Source organism: Phoca vitulina, unplaced genomic scaffold (genome assembly GCF_004348235.1).
Source record: "Phoca vitulina isolate PV1807 unplaced genomic scaffold, GSC_HSeal_1.0 scaffold15, whole genome shotgun sequence".
Lineage (NCBI taxonomy): Eukaryota > Metazoa > Chordata > Mammalia > Carnivora > Phocidae > Phoca > Phoca vitulina.
Genome location: NW_022589718.1, coordinates 25,877,472 through 25,895,409, shown reverse-complemented (window position 1 = coordinate 25,895,409; position 17,938 = coordinate 25,877,472). Strand labels below are relative to the sequence as shown.

Here is a 17,938-nt window from a genome sequence, read left to right as displayed (position 1 = left end):
AGAGTAGGTAGGAGACAGGATCATATAACACACATGATTTACAAACCATATGTTGAAGACTATTTATTTAATAGTTAATAATACAGACCTTGTCCCTTCCCTCTTCCCTCCAGAAAAAAAAAATCTCAACTTTTAAATTTGTTGCATCTCAGTTTTTAAGTATTTCAAACCTATTTCCTCTCCAATCTGTCAGAGCTTGAGCCTTCCTATGCCTCAAAGGCCCATCTTAATGGGTTTCATGGAAGTGGAATTATTGCAAGAAGGAACGGAGGGAGGGGTATTGTTTTCTCCTTGTGCAGTTCTGTGGGGGTGACTTGCTCCCCGCAATGTTTGGGGTGGTGATGGCAAGAATGGGATTCATAATTGGTCAGCTCTGTATCTGGGGCTATCTTAGCTATAGGCCAATTCATGTGGTTACTGCTGGTGAGTAGTACACAGTGCCTGGGATATGGTGGCCCTTGGAGGCTGCCCAGCTTGAAAACAGGCTCTTTCTCCTGGGAGGATAACAGTCCCTCCCTGGTCTCCAAACTGATTACTATGGGTCTTCTGCCTTGACCCTACCCAGGAGATCCACTCAGTAGCCAAGGAGACCGCAAATCCAGCCCTGGAAATGTGAGAGCCCCCAACATCTTTAGCTTCTTGGTTGCTAATTACTCAGGTAGACCCCAGCTGGTCTCCTATCTTGACTTCCATATCTAGCGACTTCTGAGACTGCCTTGAGGCTTTCTCCTGACCTTTCTTGTTGATCAGTTTCTCTGACAGACTCTCGTGTGCTATTTAAGACACCATTAATGATTTCTGCATTTTCAAAGTTCTGTGTCATTGCTCCATGTGGGAGGAAGAAAAAGGTTCTATGTTCTACGTGTTTCATACATTACCAAGAAGAGGGTAGAGTAGGCAATTTTTTCAAATTTACTTCACCACAGATCCCCCCTTCTTGCCAAATAATAACATTTTATGAAATATAAGCATTCACTAAATCTTAATTAGAGAGATGTTGACATTCATATTGCTTCTCTATTGTCCATCAACATAAAGAAGAAAGTCCCAAACATTTGAGGACTTTCTTGCTCTCCATTCAACATTTACAGAGAGTGCCCCTACCTGAAACGACTCATTCACAATTATTCTCTGGTAGCAGTTAACAGTCATCATGCAAGAGACTAATCATATCTCTGAGACATTATTCCACCTGTACCAAGCCTTCTTAATTCACTTTAGCATTCATTGTTGGTCCTGGAAACAATGAAGAACAATGGTATGACTAAAACCTTGGGACACTTACTTGAGGGAGTCAAGAGCATCGCTGACTGCATTGGCAAAATTGATATCCGTTGGGACGTTTTTATATTCTAGGCAGTAAGTAGGTCTGACCCCAAGAATCTCAACCTCACAGCCTGAGAAGGAAAAAGATGGTAAATGGTTACTTTCTTCAATAATAAAGTATATATATATAATAAAGGTAGGTTTTTGAGCTTATTTCAGGAAGCAAACACCATTAGTCAAAATAAAAATCTTTGTTCATTTTCATGAAATAAAAGAACTTACTGCTGATAGGTGGTATATTTAACTGTAATTTTACTTAACTGAGCAGAGGTTCTCAAATGTTGTTCCTATACAACACTGGCGTCCCATGATAGGGACTAACAAAAATTGGTTAATGTTTGTCTTTTCCAATCTGAAACAAAATTAATTCATACACAGAAAAGTCTCAATTAAAACTTTTTCCCATAGATTTTTCATAACTGCTGAGTCTTCTAGTGTGTTTTTGTCTATTCTAAAATCAAGTATTAGGTAGTATCTGATTAGTCCTGGAATAATAAAATAAAAATTTCAGTAGTCTAACTGGACTAAGAAATGCCACACTAAATTAGCAAGCCTAAAAATCCCTGAATTAAAGCAGGGGTTCTGAGACATGACTTTGCCTCTCCCAAAATGAAGTAAAAGATTTTTTTTTAAAGGATTTTATTTATTTATTTTAGACAGAGAAAGCATGAGAGTGGGGAGGGAAAGGGTGGGGCAGGGAAGAGCAGAGGGTGAGGGACAATCAGACTCCTCCGTGTTGACTGCAGAGCCAGACGTGGGGCTTGGTCCCGTGAGCCTGAGATCATGACCTGAGCCGCAATCAAGAGTCAGAGGCCCAACCAACTGAGCTTCCCAGGCGCCCCAAAATGAAGTAAAAGAATTAAGGGCATTCAGATGTTAGGAGCTGCTATGGCCTCAGTTTCACTGCCCCAGGCCCCTGGACAAGTAGAAGTAGTTGCTCTGAGGAAGAGACACCCAAACTTATTACCAAAATATAGGGCAGGAGAGGTATGAGCAAGTCTCAGTTTAAGTTAGTTGACTATTATTGGGCACCTACTATGAACTAGTCACTGTGTTCAGACATAGTGGAAACAAAAATGTGTCAGTCAGGGTCTTTATCCTGGAGCATCCCAGAATCTAGTCTAGTGGGAGGAGAAATTTGGGAAAATATTGTAATATGTGAAGTCTAAAATGAGGTGCACACTTACTGGTGTGGGATCTCAGATGAGGGACATCTACTTGAGGGATTATTTCTTCCTGGAAGCCTTCCTTGAATCCCCAGGTTGGGCTCAGTCTTATAGACTGCATTTGGCCAATGTGTCAGGGCATGGAGGTGGGGAAGGAAGGGACATCCCAAGCAAAGAGAGAAGCAGAAGCAAAAGTTCAGAGATGAGAAACAACAAGGTTAGTTTGGGGAACTATACACAAAATAAAGCTCTGGACAAGGAGTGCCAGGAGACAAGATGGTGAGCATTCTTATAGCCCAGGAAAAAATGATTTCTCAAGGTAGAGGTAAGTAAAGTGGAACAAGTTGGGAGTAAGCAGGAAAGGAACGTCTCTGTCAGGAAACATATTAACCCCACTCCTGGGTATATCTGCTAGTCCGTTACAGCTCATTTATAAGAAGGTGGGGCAGCCTCCAAGAATTCCTTACTCCAGCATACCATAGCAAATCTGAGTGCTCCATGGAAGAGTTCATCTCTCTCTGCCTGGTATCTTGGGAGAGCAAGGGCTATCTAGGACAATTAAGATAGGCCTAGAAGGCAGGCAGCTCCCCTTCCAAGGCCTGTTTGTTGAGTAAGATGATTAGGCTAGATGACCCAAGAGTAAATCCTGCCCATGAGTTCTTGAAGAAAATTCATTATGGTAAGAAATGCCAGTGGGATTTTGACTGGTTATAGCACTTTACATATCTGTGTTTCATCTGTTGAAGGTTTTTTGTGAATGTTTATTGTTCTTGCAAAGCTGTTTATTCAACAATGTATGAAGGCCATTCTTTGTATCTACTCTGTGCTCAGTGTCAGCATTCAGAAGCAAATAAGACACCGCCTATCCTTTAAAACTTTAGCAGCCTTATACACTGTGGTCAGGTATCTTCTTCTGGCATATCTGATACATGGGTATTATGAGTTTGCAAGTAATGGAATTTTGATCATGGTTTTAGCAGATAAAAGAAACTGCACACTTTTTTATGTTTGCACATTAATATCAATCAGTATTTTTTATACTAAATAAGAATTATGTTTGTTAATATTATCAGTCATATATTCTCTTAATCCTCTTATTGGATTAAAATGAATCTGGACTTAACATTGGCATAGCAACATAGATCACCTGAGAAATTTACCCTTTCCTCAAGTTAAAGGAGGATACAAACAAACAACTTTTTACTGATTAGTTACATGTAGAATTCTATAGTAAAGATAGAGATAACATGTGGCAAAGTAGATCCATTTTTTTATTTTTATTTTTTATTCTTAAAAATTACAATGAATTTTAACTCATTCCAGAACCATAGCAGCATTTTCTAAAAGCTAAGGGTAGGACAGGAGAACTCAGAGAAATTTCCCCCAAGTACACAAACCCTCCACTGAGCGCAAGGCAACAGCTCATCAAAGGCTAGGGACAGAACATCAAAGGGGAGAGAGGTCTTCCCAGCTGCAGAAAGTTGAGGACAATGCTGGAGAGAAAAAGAACTCAGTGATTCAAAAAGGAGGCAACATAAAATTTCCATGTGAAGAACAGAGAGTTCTCCATTGGACAAATTCCAAGACCTGATAAAGGGATAATCCTTATCTTCCCTCATGACATTTGAAACTAGTAGCAAAGTAAATCTAACTAAAGCTTCAAAAAACCCCAGATCCAGCTCAACTACAGATTAGATTGACTTAGCCTCCACTGTAAAGGCCTGACATAGGAGGAGGCATGAATTTTTCTCAGGGTAAATATCATTTGCTACACTCTCTACTGTTCTTTTTCAGATAATGTTTGGCATATAATAAAATATCATGAGATGTACTAAGAAGCACTAAATGTGCCTCATAATTAAGAGAAAAATATTCAACAGAACCAGATCCACAGATGACACAAATGTTGGCCAGAAAGGGTAAACATAAAAGAAATTTCTTTAAGAGATCACTGACTGTTTAAAGCAAAATTAAAAGCAATATACAATGGGGTTTACAATATATATATAAGTAAAATAGATGACAATAAGAATATAAGGAATGTATAAATGGACAAATGGCATTATAAAATTTAAAAACTCTAACTTCATTGTGAAATATAAAATATTAATTCAGGGTAGAACATGAATAAGTTAAGGATGCATGTTGGTATGTCTAGAGTAACCATTAGGGAAAAAAAAAACAATAAAATCTGAAATCAATAGAGAAAATATAACAAAGTTCTAAAAGCATTCAATTAATGGAAAAGAATACAGGAAATGAGCAACAGATGAATAAAAACAGTTAAGACAAATTAAAAAATAATACAAACATGGTAGGCTTATACCCAACCATACCAATAATTACCAAATACTATCAAATGTAAATGAACTAAATACTTTATTTAAAAGCAGAGATAGACTGGATAAAAAATTAAGACCCAAATATATACTATCTATAAGAGAAAAAATTTAAAAGATAAATACACTTGTTTAAAAGGAAAGGGATGGAAAAAAGTTACATCATGCAACAATAAATATAAGCAGTTGATATGGTTATACATCAAAATAGATTTTTATGAAATATTAAATGATAGTGAAGATGAGAAACTAAAACATTTATAATTTTCTGGTGGGATAATAAAATGATGTGGTCACTTTATAAAATTGTTCATCAGTTTTCTATAAAGTTACATACACATTACCCAAAGAACCAACAATTTCGCCCCTAGGTATTTACACAAGAGGAATGAAAACATATGTCCTCAAAAAGACTTGTACAAAAATGTTCATAGTAGCCTTAGTTATAATAGCTCCAAATTGGAAATAACCCAAATACACATAAATATGAGAATGGAAAAACAATTTTTGATATATTTATGCAATGAAATACTACTCAACAGTGAAAAACAGTAAACTATGGATACATGCCACACAGAGTGTAACTCAAAAATCTTACAATGAGTAAAAGAAGGCAGACACAGAAGAATATATATGGTGTGATTCCATTTATATGAAGCCTGAGAATAGACAAAATGAATCTATAATAATACAAATCAGAAAACATTTGCTTCTGGGGACAGGGAGTGGCTGACTGAAAGGAAGAATGACTATGGGAAAATGTTTTATCTTGATTTGGGTGGTAGTTACAGAGATGCGTGCAATTTTAAAAAATGCACCAAACGCTACTATTATGATCTATCCATTTTATTGTATGTAAATTATATCTCAAGTATTAAATGGTAATACAACTTAATGGAGGACCTTTAATATGCATAACATTGTATTAAGATGTGGATAATGTTCAATAAAGATGGTATTGTACAAAGATTAATAATAATAATAACAATCTATTATTGACTGACTACTATGGACCAGTGTTAATACACTTTACTTGGTATAAAACTTATGCATCCTGTAAGCTGATAGTCCCTCCATTTTACACACAAGGAACCTAAGTCAAAAAAGTAAAGAGATTTCCCCATTATCACAGGGCAAGAACAAGAAAAAGCTGACATTTGAATCTAGTTTTATCTGACTCCAAAGCCTTAGGTATTATTTTAAAATGGTATCTGGCAATTTCAGACATACAAGGACAGAAATTATGCTCTCCGTACTATAAAGATTTACTCAAGCTTACTGAAAAATAAGTCAAAATAAAAGAATCCAAGAATGAAGAAGTTGGGGTTTTAAAATAAATAGCAACAAACAATGAAATGGCAAAACATAGTTAAATTCAGTAATAAATATTAATGTAGCTATGTGAAAATATTCTATTGAAAAATTGAAAAATGAGAAAATATATTATTGAAAAATTTAATGTAATAATCTGGATCTAAAGTTCCAAATTATTTCAACAAAAATTGGAGGAGAGTGCCAGGGGAGGAAGGAAAAGCATTTTCATTGTTGTTGGAGGAAAGAGATGGTCAATATATGTTTCATTCTAGACATTGACTTAAAGATTAGAATATAAAGATTTGAAGTTATATATGCATAACTTCCAAATCACTAAAAAAGAAGCATATAAAATTAAACTAATATCAAAATAGATGAAAAGTGAAAAAGATTAAAAAAGGAAATATCCAGGAAGCACTAATACTGAAAACATAATACAAGACAAAACCAACTGTATTAGTTTCAAAATAAATGTGAATGGATTAAACTCTGAAAGAATGTGAAGATGAAATAAACAAAATCCAACTATCAAATACTTTAAAAATTTACACTTGATATAAAACGACACAGAAAGGTTAGATATAAAAGAGTAGATGAAACCCACCCCCTGAACCGAAAAAACACCCCAAAGGTAGTGTCAGAAACCTGAAATAGCTACAAATCCACATTAACAGTTAAGAATGTGTATACTTGTTAAGAGGGGAGATCTTTTTTTTTTTTTTAGAGATTTTATTTATTTGATAGAGAGAGACACAGTGAGAGAGGGAACACAAGCAGGGGGAGTGGGAGAGGGAGAAGCAGGCTTCCCGCCGAACAGGGAGCCCGATGCGGGGCTCAATCCCAGGACCCTGGGATCATGACCTGAGCCGAAGGCAGACACTTAACGACTGAGCCACCCAGGCACCCCAAGAGGGGAGATCTTAAAAGTTCTCATCATAAGAAAGAATAATTTGTAACTATGTGTGGTGGTGGATGTTAACTAGACTTATTGTGATAATCATTTCACCATATATATGTCAAAGCATTCTGTTGTATACCTGAAATGAATACAATTTTAATATAATTTTATCTCAATAAAAAATAAATAAAAATAAAAAAGAATAGGTATGATTACTTATATATCATTAATATACACAACACACACACAGTAGTCTTGGGAAAATAAAGTGCAAAATTGCAATCTTGGTGGAAGATTTTAATAACAACTCGATAATAAAGAATATTCTTTATTCAATAAAGAATAAATGATATATAAGATATAGCTATATGAAGATATAAAGGATTTGAATTTTTTAATTTAAATTCAATTAATTAACATATAATGTATTATTAGTTTCAGAGGTAGAGGTCAGTGACTCATTAGTCTTATATAATAGCCAGTGCTCATTACATCACGTGCCCTCCTTAATGCCCATCACCCAGTTACCCCATCCCCCCACCCGCCTCCCCTCCAGCAACCCTCAGTTTGTTTCCTATGATTAAGAGTCTCTTATGGTTTGTCTCCCTCTCTTATTTCATCTTGTTTTATTTAAAGAGATAGAGGATTTGAATATTAGTATCAATAAGCTGGATTCAATAGATATTGAAAATTTTATTTTATTATTATTGAATATTCAATATTATCAAACCGAACAGAAAAGCTGATCGTATTCTGGTCCACAAAGAAAATCTCAATAACTTCCAAAAAGCAGAAATTTTATAGGCCACCATGCATATAGTCTGATCACAGGTAATAAAATTAGGAATTAATCATAACAGTTAACTAAAAATAAATCCTAATCCTTATAAATGAAAAAGAAAACCCTTATGTAACTTGATGTAAAGAGGAAATGAAACTTTCACTGACGCGCTAGATATTAACTACAGTGAAAATTATACTTTCCAAAACTTCACGGGATGCATTTTCATTTAGGTCGGAAGCAAATCAGGAACGTTGCCATCACTGCTGCAGTTTATTACTGTTATAAAATTTCTTATCAAGGCAGTTAACAAGAAAAGGAAATTAAAAAATGAGTGCTGAAAACCAGAAGGCATACCTGAAGAGCTCATCTGCACGAACATTTTAAAAACGTTTTGTCTGTAAATTGTGGCAAAATACTCATACTGCTTCATGACACGTACAGAAACACACGCACAGCAGACACAAAAGTTTCACCAAACTATGAACAATGCAGGCTAATGCTTTCTTGTTCTATTCTATTCTGTTGTTTTTTTTTTTTTTTAATACTGATTAGCAATCCATAAATTGGTTGTCCTCTATGGATCAACACCAATATGAGCCATACACCTCGGTGTGAATTTCTGAGTCCCTCTCGTCCTTTGAGAATAATGTTGTTAGGCGATATTCACACAATTTTTATCGTATGCATGCCTTGCCTAGCAAACCACTTCTAGGAACATATTCTAAGAAAGTTGTATATATAAGCATCTTCATTACGCTGTTATTTATAACATAAAATAAAGACGCAATTTAAATGTTTGGTAGAGCGGTATGGTTAAATTATATGTAGGCATTAAAATCATTTTGTCGTTTGTGTTTACTGGCATAATATTTTAGGTGAGAGGCTAGTAAGTAGTATGTAAAGGATGATCTCATTTTTATAAATATTTATTTTTTTTTTAGATTTTTATTTATTTATTTATTTGACAGAGAGAGAGAGAGAGCACAAGCAGGGGGAGCAGCAGAGGGAGAGAGAAGCAGGTTCTCAATAAGCAGGGAGCCCGATGAAAGGCTCAATCCAAGGACCCTGGGATCATGACCTGAGCCGAAGGCAGACACAACCCACTGAGCCACCCAGGCATCCCATCATTTTTATAAATATTTAAAGCATATTTGTGTACAAAAAAGAGTGGAAATGAATATAAGAAAATGAGTATTAGAAAAGACAAATTTGATGGCTGGTTTGGTAGACTCTTTCGGGCTAAATTGAAGTTATTCTGAACTCCCTTCTCCCTTTCCACCCCTTGCTGTAGAAGGAAGAAAGCTATCTTACTTCCTCAGAATCCCCTGTGGCCAGGAATGGTCAGATAACTTCGTACTGGCAGTGAGATCTGCTGAGGAGCTAAAGGTGGAAAGCTTCGCTTCCATATGAAAGATAAAGTGCTTTGCTGGTACTGCCTCTTTCCATCTTTTCCAGTTTGGAATGCAGGTTGTGAGGATGTGATCATTGGACCTGCAGCAGCCATCTTGAAACCATGAGGTAACACGTGTGAAGATAAAAAACAAATATGCTAAAATGTAGTCAAAGGGTATAACAAGCTTGGGTTTTTTTGTGTTTTTTTCAGGTTTATGTCTTTTTTTTTTTTATGTTATGTTAGTCACCATACATTACATCATTAGTTTTTGATGTAGTGATCCATGATTCACTGTTCGCGTATAACACCCAGTGCTCCATGCAGTACATGCCCTCCTTAATACCCATCACCGGGCTAACCCATCCCCCCACCCCCTCCCCTCTAAAACCCTCAGTTTGTTTCTTGGAGTCCATAGTCTCTCATGGTTCGTCTCCCCCTCCAATGAGGCTGTTAAGCAGATGAACCCCATAAAGTACTTCTTGTGATGCAAATAAATTCCCATATGTGTATCCATTGTTCACTGTTAGCTAGATTTTCTATTACTTACAGCAGACAATTCCTAACTGATTCAGAGGGATTGTGGTTGACTTTTAATTCTTACTATTGTTTATTGAACTGAACCAAGTTTACTAAAATAAATATTATTTTTGTAATAGGAAACCAAAAATGTACAAAAATTCTATTGTATTACTATTCAGTTTTTAAAATTTTTAAATAATGCTGACATAAACATTCTTGTATATGTTCTTTGATGCATTTAGGTATGCATTTCTGTTGGAATATATGTAGGAGTAGAATTGCTAGATTTGGGGGTATGCATATGTTCAACTTTATTAGATAATGCCAAAGAGTTTTTCAAAGCTGTTTTTTTAGTTTGCCCCTACCAACACTTTGAGACTTCCAGCTGATCCATCCTTACTATCACTTGGATTTGTCAGTTTTTTTAATGAACCATTTTCCATGTGTGTGTAGAGTTATCTCATTGCAGTTTATTGTTCATTTTTCTAATAAACAATGATGTTGAGGATCTTTACGTATGTTTATTGACCATTGGGATACCCAGTTATGTAAAGTGGCAGCTCAAATCTTCTAGAGTTTTCTATTGAGTTGGCTGTTTTTTGTAGGAGTTGTTCATATATTCCAGATACGAACTTCTTTTTGTTATACCTCCTTCCACTCTGTGGAATTCTTTTTGCCCTTAATGATGTCCTTTCAAGAAGTTCCCAATTTTCAAGAAGTTCCCAAGAAGTTCTATTTTCTTTGTCATTTTTCTATATTGTTATGCTATTTTTTTCCTGTTTAAGAAATATTTTTCTTACCCAAGGTCATGAGGATATTATATTCACCTATGTATTCTTCTAGAAGCTTTATGTTTTACATTTTACATTTAGATCTATAGTCCACCCGGAATTACCTAGAATTTTTATGGATAGTGTTAGATAGGAGTCTGAATATATATATACACACATTCAATAGACGTTTTATAATTTTTTTTAAAAGATCATCTTTCGTTACTGCTCTAAATTGTCTCCCTGGTCATAAATCAGGTATTGCGGGTCTGTTTCAAAAGTATATAAAGTAGGGACATGCCTCAGTGGCTCAGAAGGTTAAACATCCAACTCTTGGTTTTGGCTCAGGTCCTGATCTCAGTTTTGTGAGATGGAGCCCCGGGTAGGGCTCAGTGCTCAGCATGGAGTCTGCTTCTGATTCTCTCTTCCTCTCCCTCTGCCCCTCCTTCTCATGCTCTCTCTCTCTCAAATAAATAAATAAATCTTTTTTAAAAAAGAATATCTAAACTTTACTCTTAGTCTATTTGTCTACTCTTGTGTAAATACCATTTTGTGTTCATTTTTGTAGTTTTAAAATGTCTATATTTAATGGGGTAAATCTTCCAGTTTTATTCATTTGACTCAAGATTGTTTTTGCTATTCTTGAACCTGCATTTCCATATAAATTTTAGAATTGACCTGCCAATTGACATACACAATTCACACACACACACACACACACACACACACACACACAAGCTGCTGGAATTTTGATTGGGATTACACTGAATCTGTAGATCAAACTTTGGGAAAGTTGATATAATATTAAGATTTCCAATTCATTAATGTAATATATTCCTCCACTTTTTAAGGTCTTTTTACATTTCTCTAAATAATTTTCTAAGTAAAATTCTCAAGTCATTTCTGTTAGATATATTCCTTTATTTTTTTGTGTTTAGATTCTATTGTAAATAATATTGTTTTTTTAAAAAAGATTTTATTTATTTACTTGACAGAGAGGGAGAGAGAGAACATGCGCAAGCAGGAGGAGCCACAGACAGAGGGAGAAGCAGGTTCCCCGCAGAGCAGAGAGCCCAACGCAGGGCTTGATCCCAGGACCCTGGGATCACGACGGGAGCCGAAGGCAGACGCTTAACCAACTGAGCCACCCAGTCACCCCAATGATATTGGTTTTTCAATTTCATTTTCTAACTTTTTGTTCCTAGTATATATAAATACAATAGTTTTAAAATGTTGACCTTATATCAAAAGACTTATCTCATTAACTCTAAACATGAATTCTTTTGGATTTTTGCAGAGTCATCTAGAATAATGACAATTTTGTTCTTCTTTTTGTTTTATTTTTACCCCTGCCCTCCGCACCACAATCCCCAACTAGATAGGACCTCTAAATATAATTTTGAATAGAAGTCATGGTAGGAACCATCCTTATCTCATTCCTGAACCCATTTATTATCAACTATTATGTTTGCTATAGGGTTTTTGGTAGATATTCTTTTTCAGATTAAGGAGGTATTTTACTAGTTACCCAAGTTCATTCTAATAAATTCCAGTTTCGTTTACTAAGAGGTTTTTTTTTTTATGAATGGTTGTTGTTATTTATCAAATAGTTTTTATGTATCTACTAAGATGATCAAGTGTTTTTTTTACTTTTATTCTGTTGCTGCTGTGAATTACATTGATAGATTTTAAAATATGAAACCTATCTTTTATTCCTGTAATAAACCCAATTTGGTTGGCATATATTATTCTATTTATGTATTGATTGATTCAGTTTACAAATATTTTGTTTAGAATTTTTATATCTATGTTCATGAAAAAGGTGTCCTATAACTTTCTTCTTGTCACATTTTAGTGTCAAGCTTATGCTGACTTCATTATGGATGTGATTTATCATTATACATTCTCTGAAAGAGTTTGTGTAAGATTGGTGTTATTTTTTCCTTACATGTTTGAAAACTTCACTAGTGGAGGCATCTAATACTGGGGTATTCTGCTTTTATTTATTTTTTATTATTTTTTGAAGATTTTATTTATTTATTTGAGAGAGAGAGAGAACAAGCCAGGGGAAGAATAGAGGGAGAGGGAGAAGCAGACTCCCCGCTGAGCAGGGATCCCAATGTGGGACTTGATCCCAGAACCCTGGGATCATGACCTGAGCCAAAGGCAGATGTTTAACTGACTGAGCCATCCAGGCACCCCTAGGGAAGGATTTTAAAGATGTAATTTAAAAATAGATATAAAAGTATTCCAATTTTCTATTTCTTTTTGTCCATTTGGTAATTTTTCTCCAGAAAACCGTCTATTTCATTTACATTTTCAAATACATCGGCATAACATTTTTCATAATATTATTTTACTGGCTTTTTAATGTCTGTAGGTTCCATGTTGATGGTCCCTTTTCCATTTTATTATTGGTTATTTGTGTCTTCTCTTTTTATTCCTTGATAAGCCTTGTCAAGGTTTCACCCATTTTATTAGATTTTCTTTTTTTTTTAAGATTTTATTTACTTATTTATTTATTTTAAGAGAGAGAGAGTGGGAGCTGGGGGAAGGAGCAGAGGGAGAGGGACAAGAAGACTGTGCTGAGTGCTGAGCCCAACAAGGGGCTTGATCCCATGACCCTGAGATCATGACCTGAGCCAAAATCAAGAGTCAAACACTTAACCGACTGAGCCATCCAGGCGCCCCTCATTTTTTTCTAATAACAAATGTGGCTTTGTCAATCCCTTCTCTCATATGTTTGCTTTCTACTTAATTTCTGTTCTTATTGTTATTGTTGCCTTTTTCCATTTGGTGGAATTTAATTTGCTTTGAGATGGAGACTTAGATTATTGATTTTCAGCCATTATTTTTATCTATATATGCAAATATAAGTATTGATTTCCTTTCAAGCATGAGTTTAGTTGCATCCCATTTATCCTGCTACATTATATGTAGTATTTTCACTAACCTTCCATTCAAGATATTTTCTAAATTTCCACTGTACCTTTTTCTCTGAACCATGAATTATTTAGAAGTCTCTGGTTATTTTCCAAATATATGAGGCTTTAAAGTTTTCTTTCTATTATTGACTGTACTTTAATTGCACTGTGGTTAGAGAACACATTCTGTACAATTTCACACTTCTCCAATTTGTTGAGAAATGCTTTATGACTAACATATGGTCATTTTTTACAAATGTTCCCTGTGCACTTGAGAATAATGTGTATTCATCAGTTGTTGGGTGCAGTGTTCTAGTAATGTCAATTAGGTAAATATGTTAATTATGTTGTATAAATTTTCTGTACCCTTCTAACTTTTTTTTCTCTTATTTTATCAGTTACTGAAAAGAGGTCTTAAAATCTTCCAATATATTGTGAATTTACCTATCACTCCTTTAGTTCTGTCAATTTTTGCTTTATTATTTTGAGATTGTACAATTAGGAGCATTACAATTTAGAATTGTTACATTTTCTTGGTGGATTGAACCTTATATCAACATAAAGTATCCTTCTTTATTATAAAAATAGTCTAGGTTTTTAGTATACATTGGTTGATATTCGTATAGCAGCACCAGCTCTCCCTTGGTTAATTTTTTTGTGTCATATATCTTTTTAAAAATGTTATTACTTAAAATTTTTCCACATACTTACATTTAATGTATGCCTTTTATAAGCAGCATATATTAGGTTTTGTTTTTGTCCTGTCAGATGATAGTTGTTTTTAATGTAAATGTCTATTAAAGTTTAACATAGACAAAAAATGAATAAATCATAATTGTACAGGTCAATGAATTCCTATAAAGTGAATGCAGCTGTGTAACCAGCACACAGATCAGGAGACAGAACATTACTATCACACATAGGCACCTTCTAGTCCTTATTCTCCCAAATGTAAACACTATTCTAACAATGTGAATTGGTTTCACATGCTTTTGAACTTTAAACAAATAGAATAACTGAGATTAATTGAAATAATAAAATATTAGTAAAAAAGTAAACTTTTATTTTTTTATTTTTATTTTTTTTAGTAAAAAAGTAAACTTTTAAACGTAATGTATTTACTGATATCTTTGTGTTTCAATCAGCCATCTAACTAAATGTCTTGTATTCATCACACATTTGATAGGTTTTCTTTCTTTTCTTGATTTCTTTTGGGCTAAGTATTATTATTGTTGTTCCATTTTCAGCCTTTATTAGCTTGTTATTTATATATTTTAATTAATATCTTCTTGGCATAGGGCCCTGGATATGACAAAAAATTGAAATATTGATCTACTGAAGTCTAATATAAATTTGCATTTCTGTAACTTACTAGAAAATATAAAGATGTTTGAATGCTTTAAATTTTACATTTCTCCCACCTTCTGTGCTTCTGTTGTTCACGTATTTTAATTCTCTATGGATTTTTAATCTAAATATTATTATTATTACTATTATTATTTTACCTTTACCTACATATTTACCCTTTCTGTTGCTCCTCATTCTTTCCTCCTTTGTGCTCCCATCTGTGACCATTTTCTTTCTGCCTAAAGAATTTAGTATTTCCTTTACTCTAAACCTGCTGGCAATAAATTCTCTGTTTTCTGCCTCTAGAAAAAGTCATTTTTGAGTGTTCATTTCTGAAGGTTGTTTTCAATGGATATAGAATTTGGGGTTGATAATTTTTTTTTATCTCTTTGAGGATACCATTCCATTGCCTTCCTTGATTCCAATATTTCTGCTGGAAAATCAGCTGTCAATCTTAATATAGACCCTTTGAAAAGTTTCCTCTGGCAATTTTTAAGATTTTCTCTTATCTGTGGTTTTTAGCAGTCCTGAAATTCACAATATTCTTTCCTGGATTTCATGGCATTTCTTGAATCTATGATTTGATAGCTCATGTCTGTTTTGGAAAGTCCTCAAACATTATTTGTGTTGTATTGCTTGTGTCTCTAATCCATTTGTGGCCTTTTCACCATACCCAATATGTCTCTTACATTCTTTTCTACATTTTCCATTCTTTTGCCTCTCCACATTTAAGCTGGATAGCTGTCTTCAGTTCTAGGATTTACTTTTTAAAAAAGATTCTAGTTGGTTAGTGCAAGTGTCCATTTTGTCATTTAGTTCTTTTACCATCATTCCTTAAAGTCCATGTCTGATATATGGATCATTAGTGGGTTTAAGTTTACCATCTGTTTATTTCTCCTGATTTTTCAGTCAAGCCTTGTTTTCCTATATTCTGGTTATTTTAAAAAATTGAATGCTGCATATTACATATGAAAAACTGTAGATATCATTTGCCCCTCCATAGTTGTTACCTTCTTCTAGAGTGCAAATGCTTTGCTTTCAATGGGCACCTAGGCTATGGGCAGACCATCTCAATTCACAATGGGTTAAGATGATTCAAAACTCCCCACTCTCTTTATGAAGGCTTCAGTCCTCAAAAAGTCTATTCTGTTTGCCTGTGTCTAGCTCATTTTATTGCTAGAGTGTTGCCCTTTATTGTCCAACTAAACGTCTGGGATATTTACTAGATCTCTTCTCCTTGGTGGACTATGAACTCCAATTTTTATTATTTCTTTCATCCTGTGAGTCTGTCAAAAGCTCAGTTCAGTTTATTGGCCTCTCAACTGCTTTTGAGATCAGTATTTCACTGCAGAGGAGACATGGTACCAATTGCCAGATATACCTCCTTCTCTAGGTCTCAATATGCCTCTGACCCATTATGAACATACATATGCACACATAGTTCAGCCTCCTTTATAGTTGTTGCTGAAGAGAAGAGTTATTTCAAATACAACTTAGCCTGTCCTTGTACCAAGTGAAACACCAGATCTCAATAATTTTTAAACATAAAAAGTTACATTTTATTAGAAATGTACCTCATGGGCGCCTGGGTGGCTCAGTTGGTTAAGTGTCTGCCTTTGGCTCAATTCATGATCCTGGAGTTCCAGGATCGAGTCCTGCGTCGGGCTCCCTGCTCAGCAGGGATTCTGCTTCTCCCTCTGTCCCTCACCCCGCTCATGCTCTTTCTCTCTCTCTTGCTCTCTCTCTCAAATAAAATAAAAGAGAAATGCATCTCATAATGAAAGGATTAGGGATGCTTTCAAAAATCAATTCATATATCCATGGATGAATATGACTGATCTCTAGATCTCTAGAATAAGACAAGTTCAGAATCCACTCTATTCCTATTAAGTCTAAGTGCTAAGAGAGTTGTTCACATAAATAAGTAGATGGAAATAGAAGTAGTTTGTTGTACCATTGTCATTTAATTCTTTGAACTGCTTCTTTGAATACCAAATTCACATATCATCATAAATTTTTAAATAATGTTTCAGCTGACAACTCAATTAAGTTTTTCCTAAATAATTTAAAAGCAAGCAGAAGAAAATACTTGATTTTTTTTTAAGTTTTGTTATTTTATCACTAGATGTATTCACTTCCTCAACACCTACACCAATATTTTGAACTGTCCTTTTGTTTGGTACCTAGAGGTTTTCATATATCAGAGCAATGCACCTTAGTAAGGTTCTGCATGGCTGAGGGGTATTACTTTCTTATGTAAAGTAGGGAAAGGGCATGTTTTCAGTCAAGACAATATATGCAATGCACATGAAACTTTAGGATCTTAGAAGTGATTTCTTTAAAAGTAATTTTGCTCTTGTAAATTCCTGGGAACCCAGTTTGAAGACCCCTGAACTAGGGAAACCAGGCAGCAGTAGCTCTACTCTATGGGAACTGTAATGTTCAAGAAAGCAGCTGGGCATAAAGTGTGGGGAGTTGGAGGTGACATATGACTGATAGTTGTATAATTTGTTCTCCTCTAGGTTGTCCCACAACTGAAGCTCTGTGATCAAAGAGAGAGAAAGAACCTTCATAGCAGAGCAAATGGGGCATTATAATTTGCTCTCTACTGGGGTAATCAGAGATCCAGATGATGGAGTGAAAAGATCATATCTCAATCCATCAGAGATGCCCTGAATCCAAGTCCTGCAAACACAGTTAATTTTGATAGAAACTATATACCTCCCTGTGCCCCTGAGAAGAGATTAAACTAGTACCCAGGTGGACAGAAACTGGGACAAGTGCAATCCTTCTGTTCTGTCCATGCAGAATGGTCTTTCTTTTGTGGCACCTCAAAAGGCAGACACATTCCCCATACCTCCAATCTTATAACCCAGAATGAATAAATGACTGGCAAAGGAGAAAGCTAGCAAGAGATGACAGCCACAATGCAATGGAACATGAAATTAATGAAACTGGTGGTTTTAGAGACAGCAAGACTAATTATTCCTAAGTGAGTTGGTGTAGATACTTCATTTTGTTTTCTTTAGTCTTTATCTGATGGAAATCAGCAGACTGGTGTTGGGGGGTTGTTGTGTGGATCCCACGAGATAGTTCTCCAATCGGGAGTCTGTGGGCCTTTCTGGATTTATCACAGGCCCAATCTTTGAAAGTGGGTG

General features: G+C 35.0%; 1 protein-coding gene across 2 annotated transcripts in view; it reads right to left on the bottom strand.

Moving 5' to 3' along the window:
- ENPP6 (ectonucleotide pyrophosphatase/phosphodiesterase 6) overlaps positions 1 to 17,938 on the bottom strand; it is a 118,717-nt gene that overhangs the window by 33,813 nt on the left and 66,966 nt on the right. For both annotated transcript variants that reach the window (XM_032413670.1, XM_032413671.1), the window contains exon 3: positions 1,286 to 1,397. In XM_032413670.1, the coding sequence (XP_032269561.1) occupies positions 1,286 to 1,397 (112 nt within the window). The remainder of the gene's footprint in view (positions 1 to 1,285; positions 1,398 to 17,938) is intronic.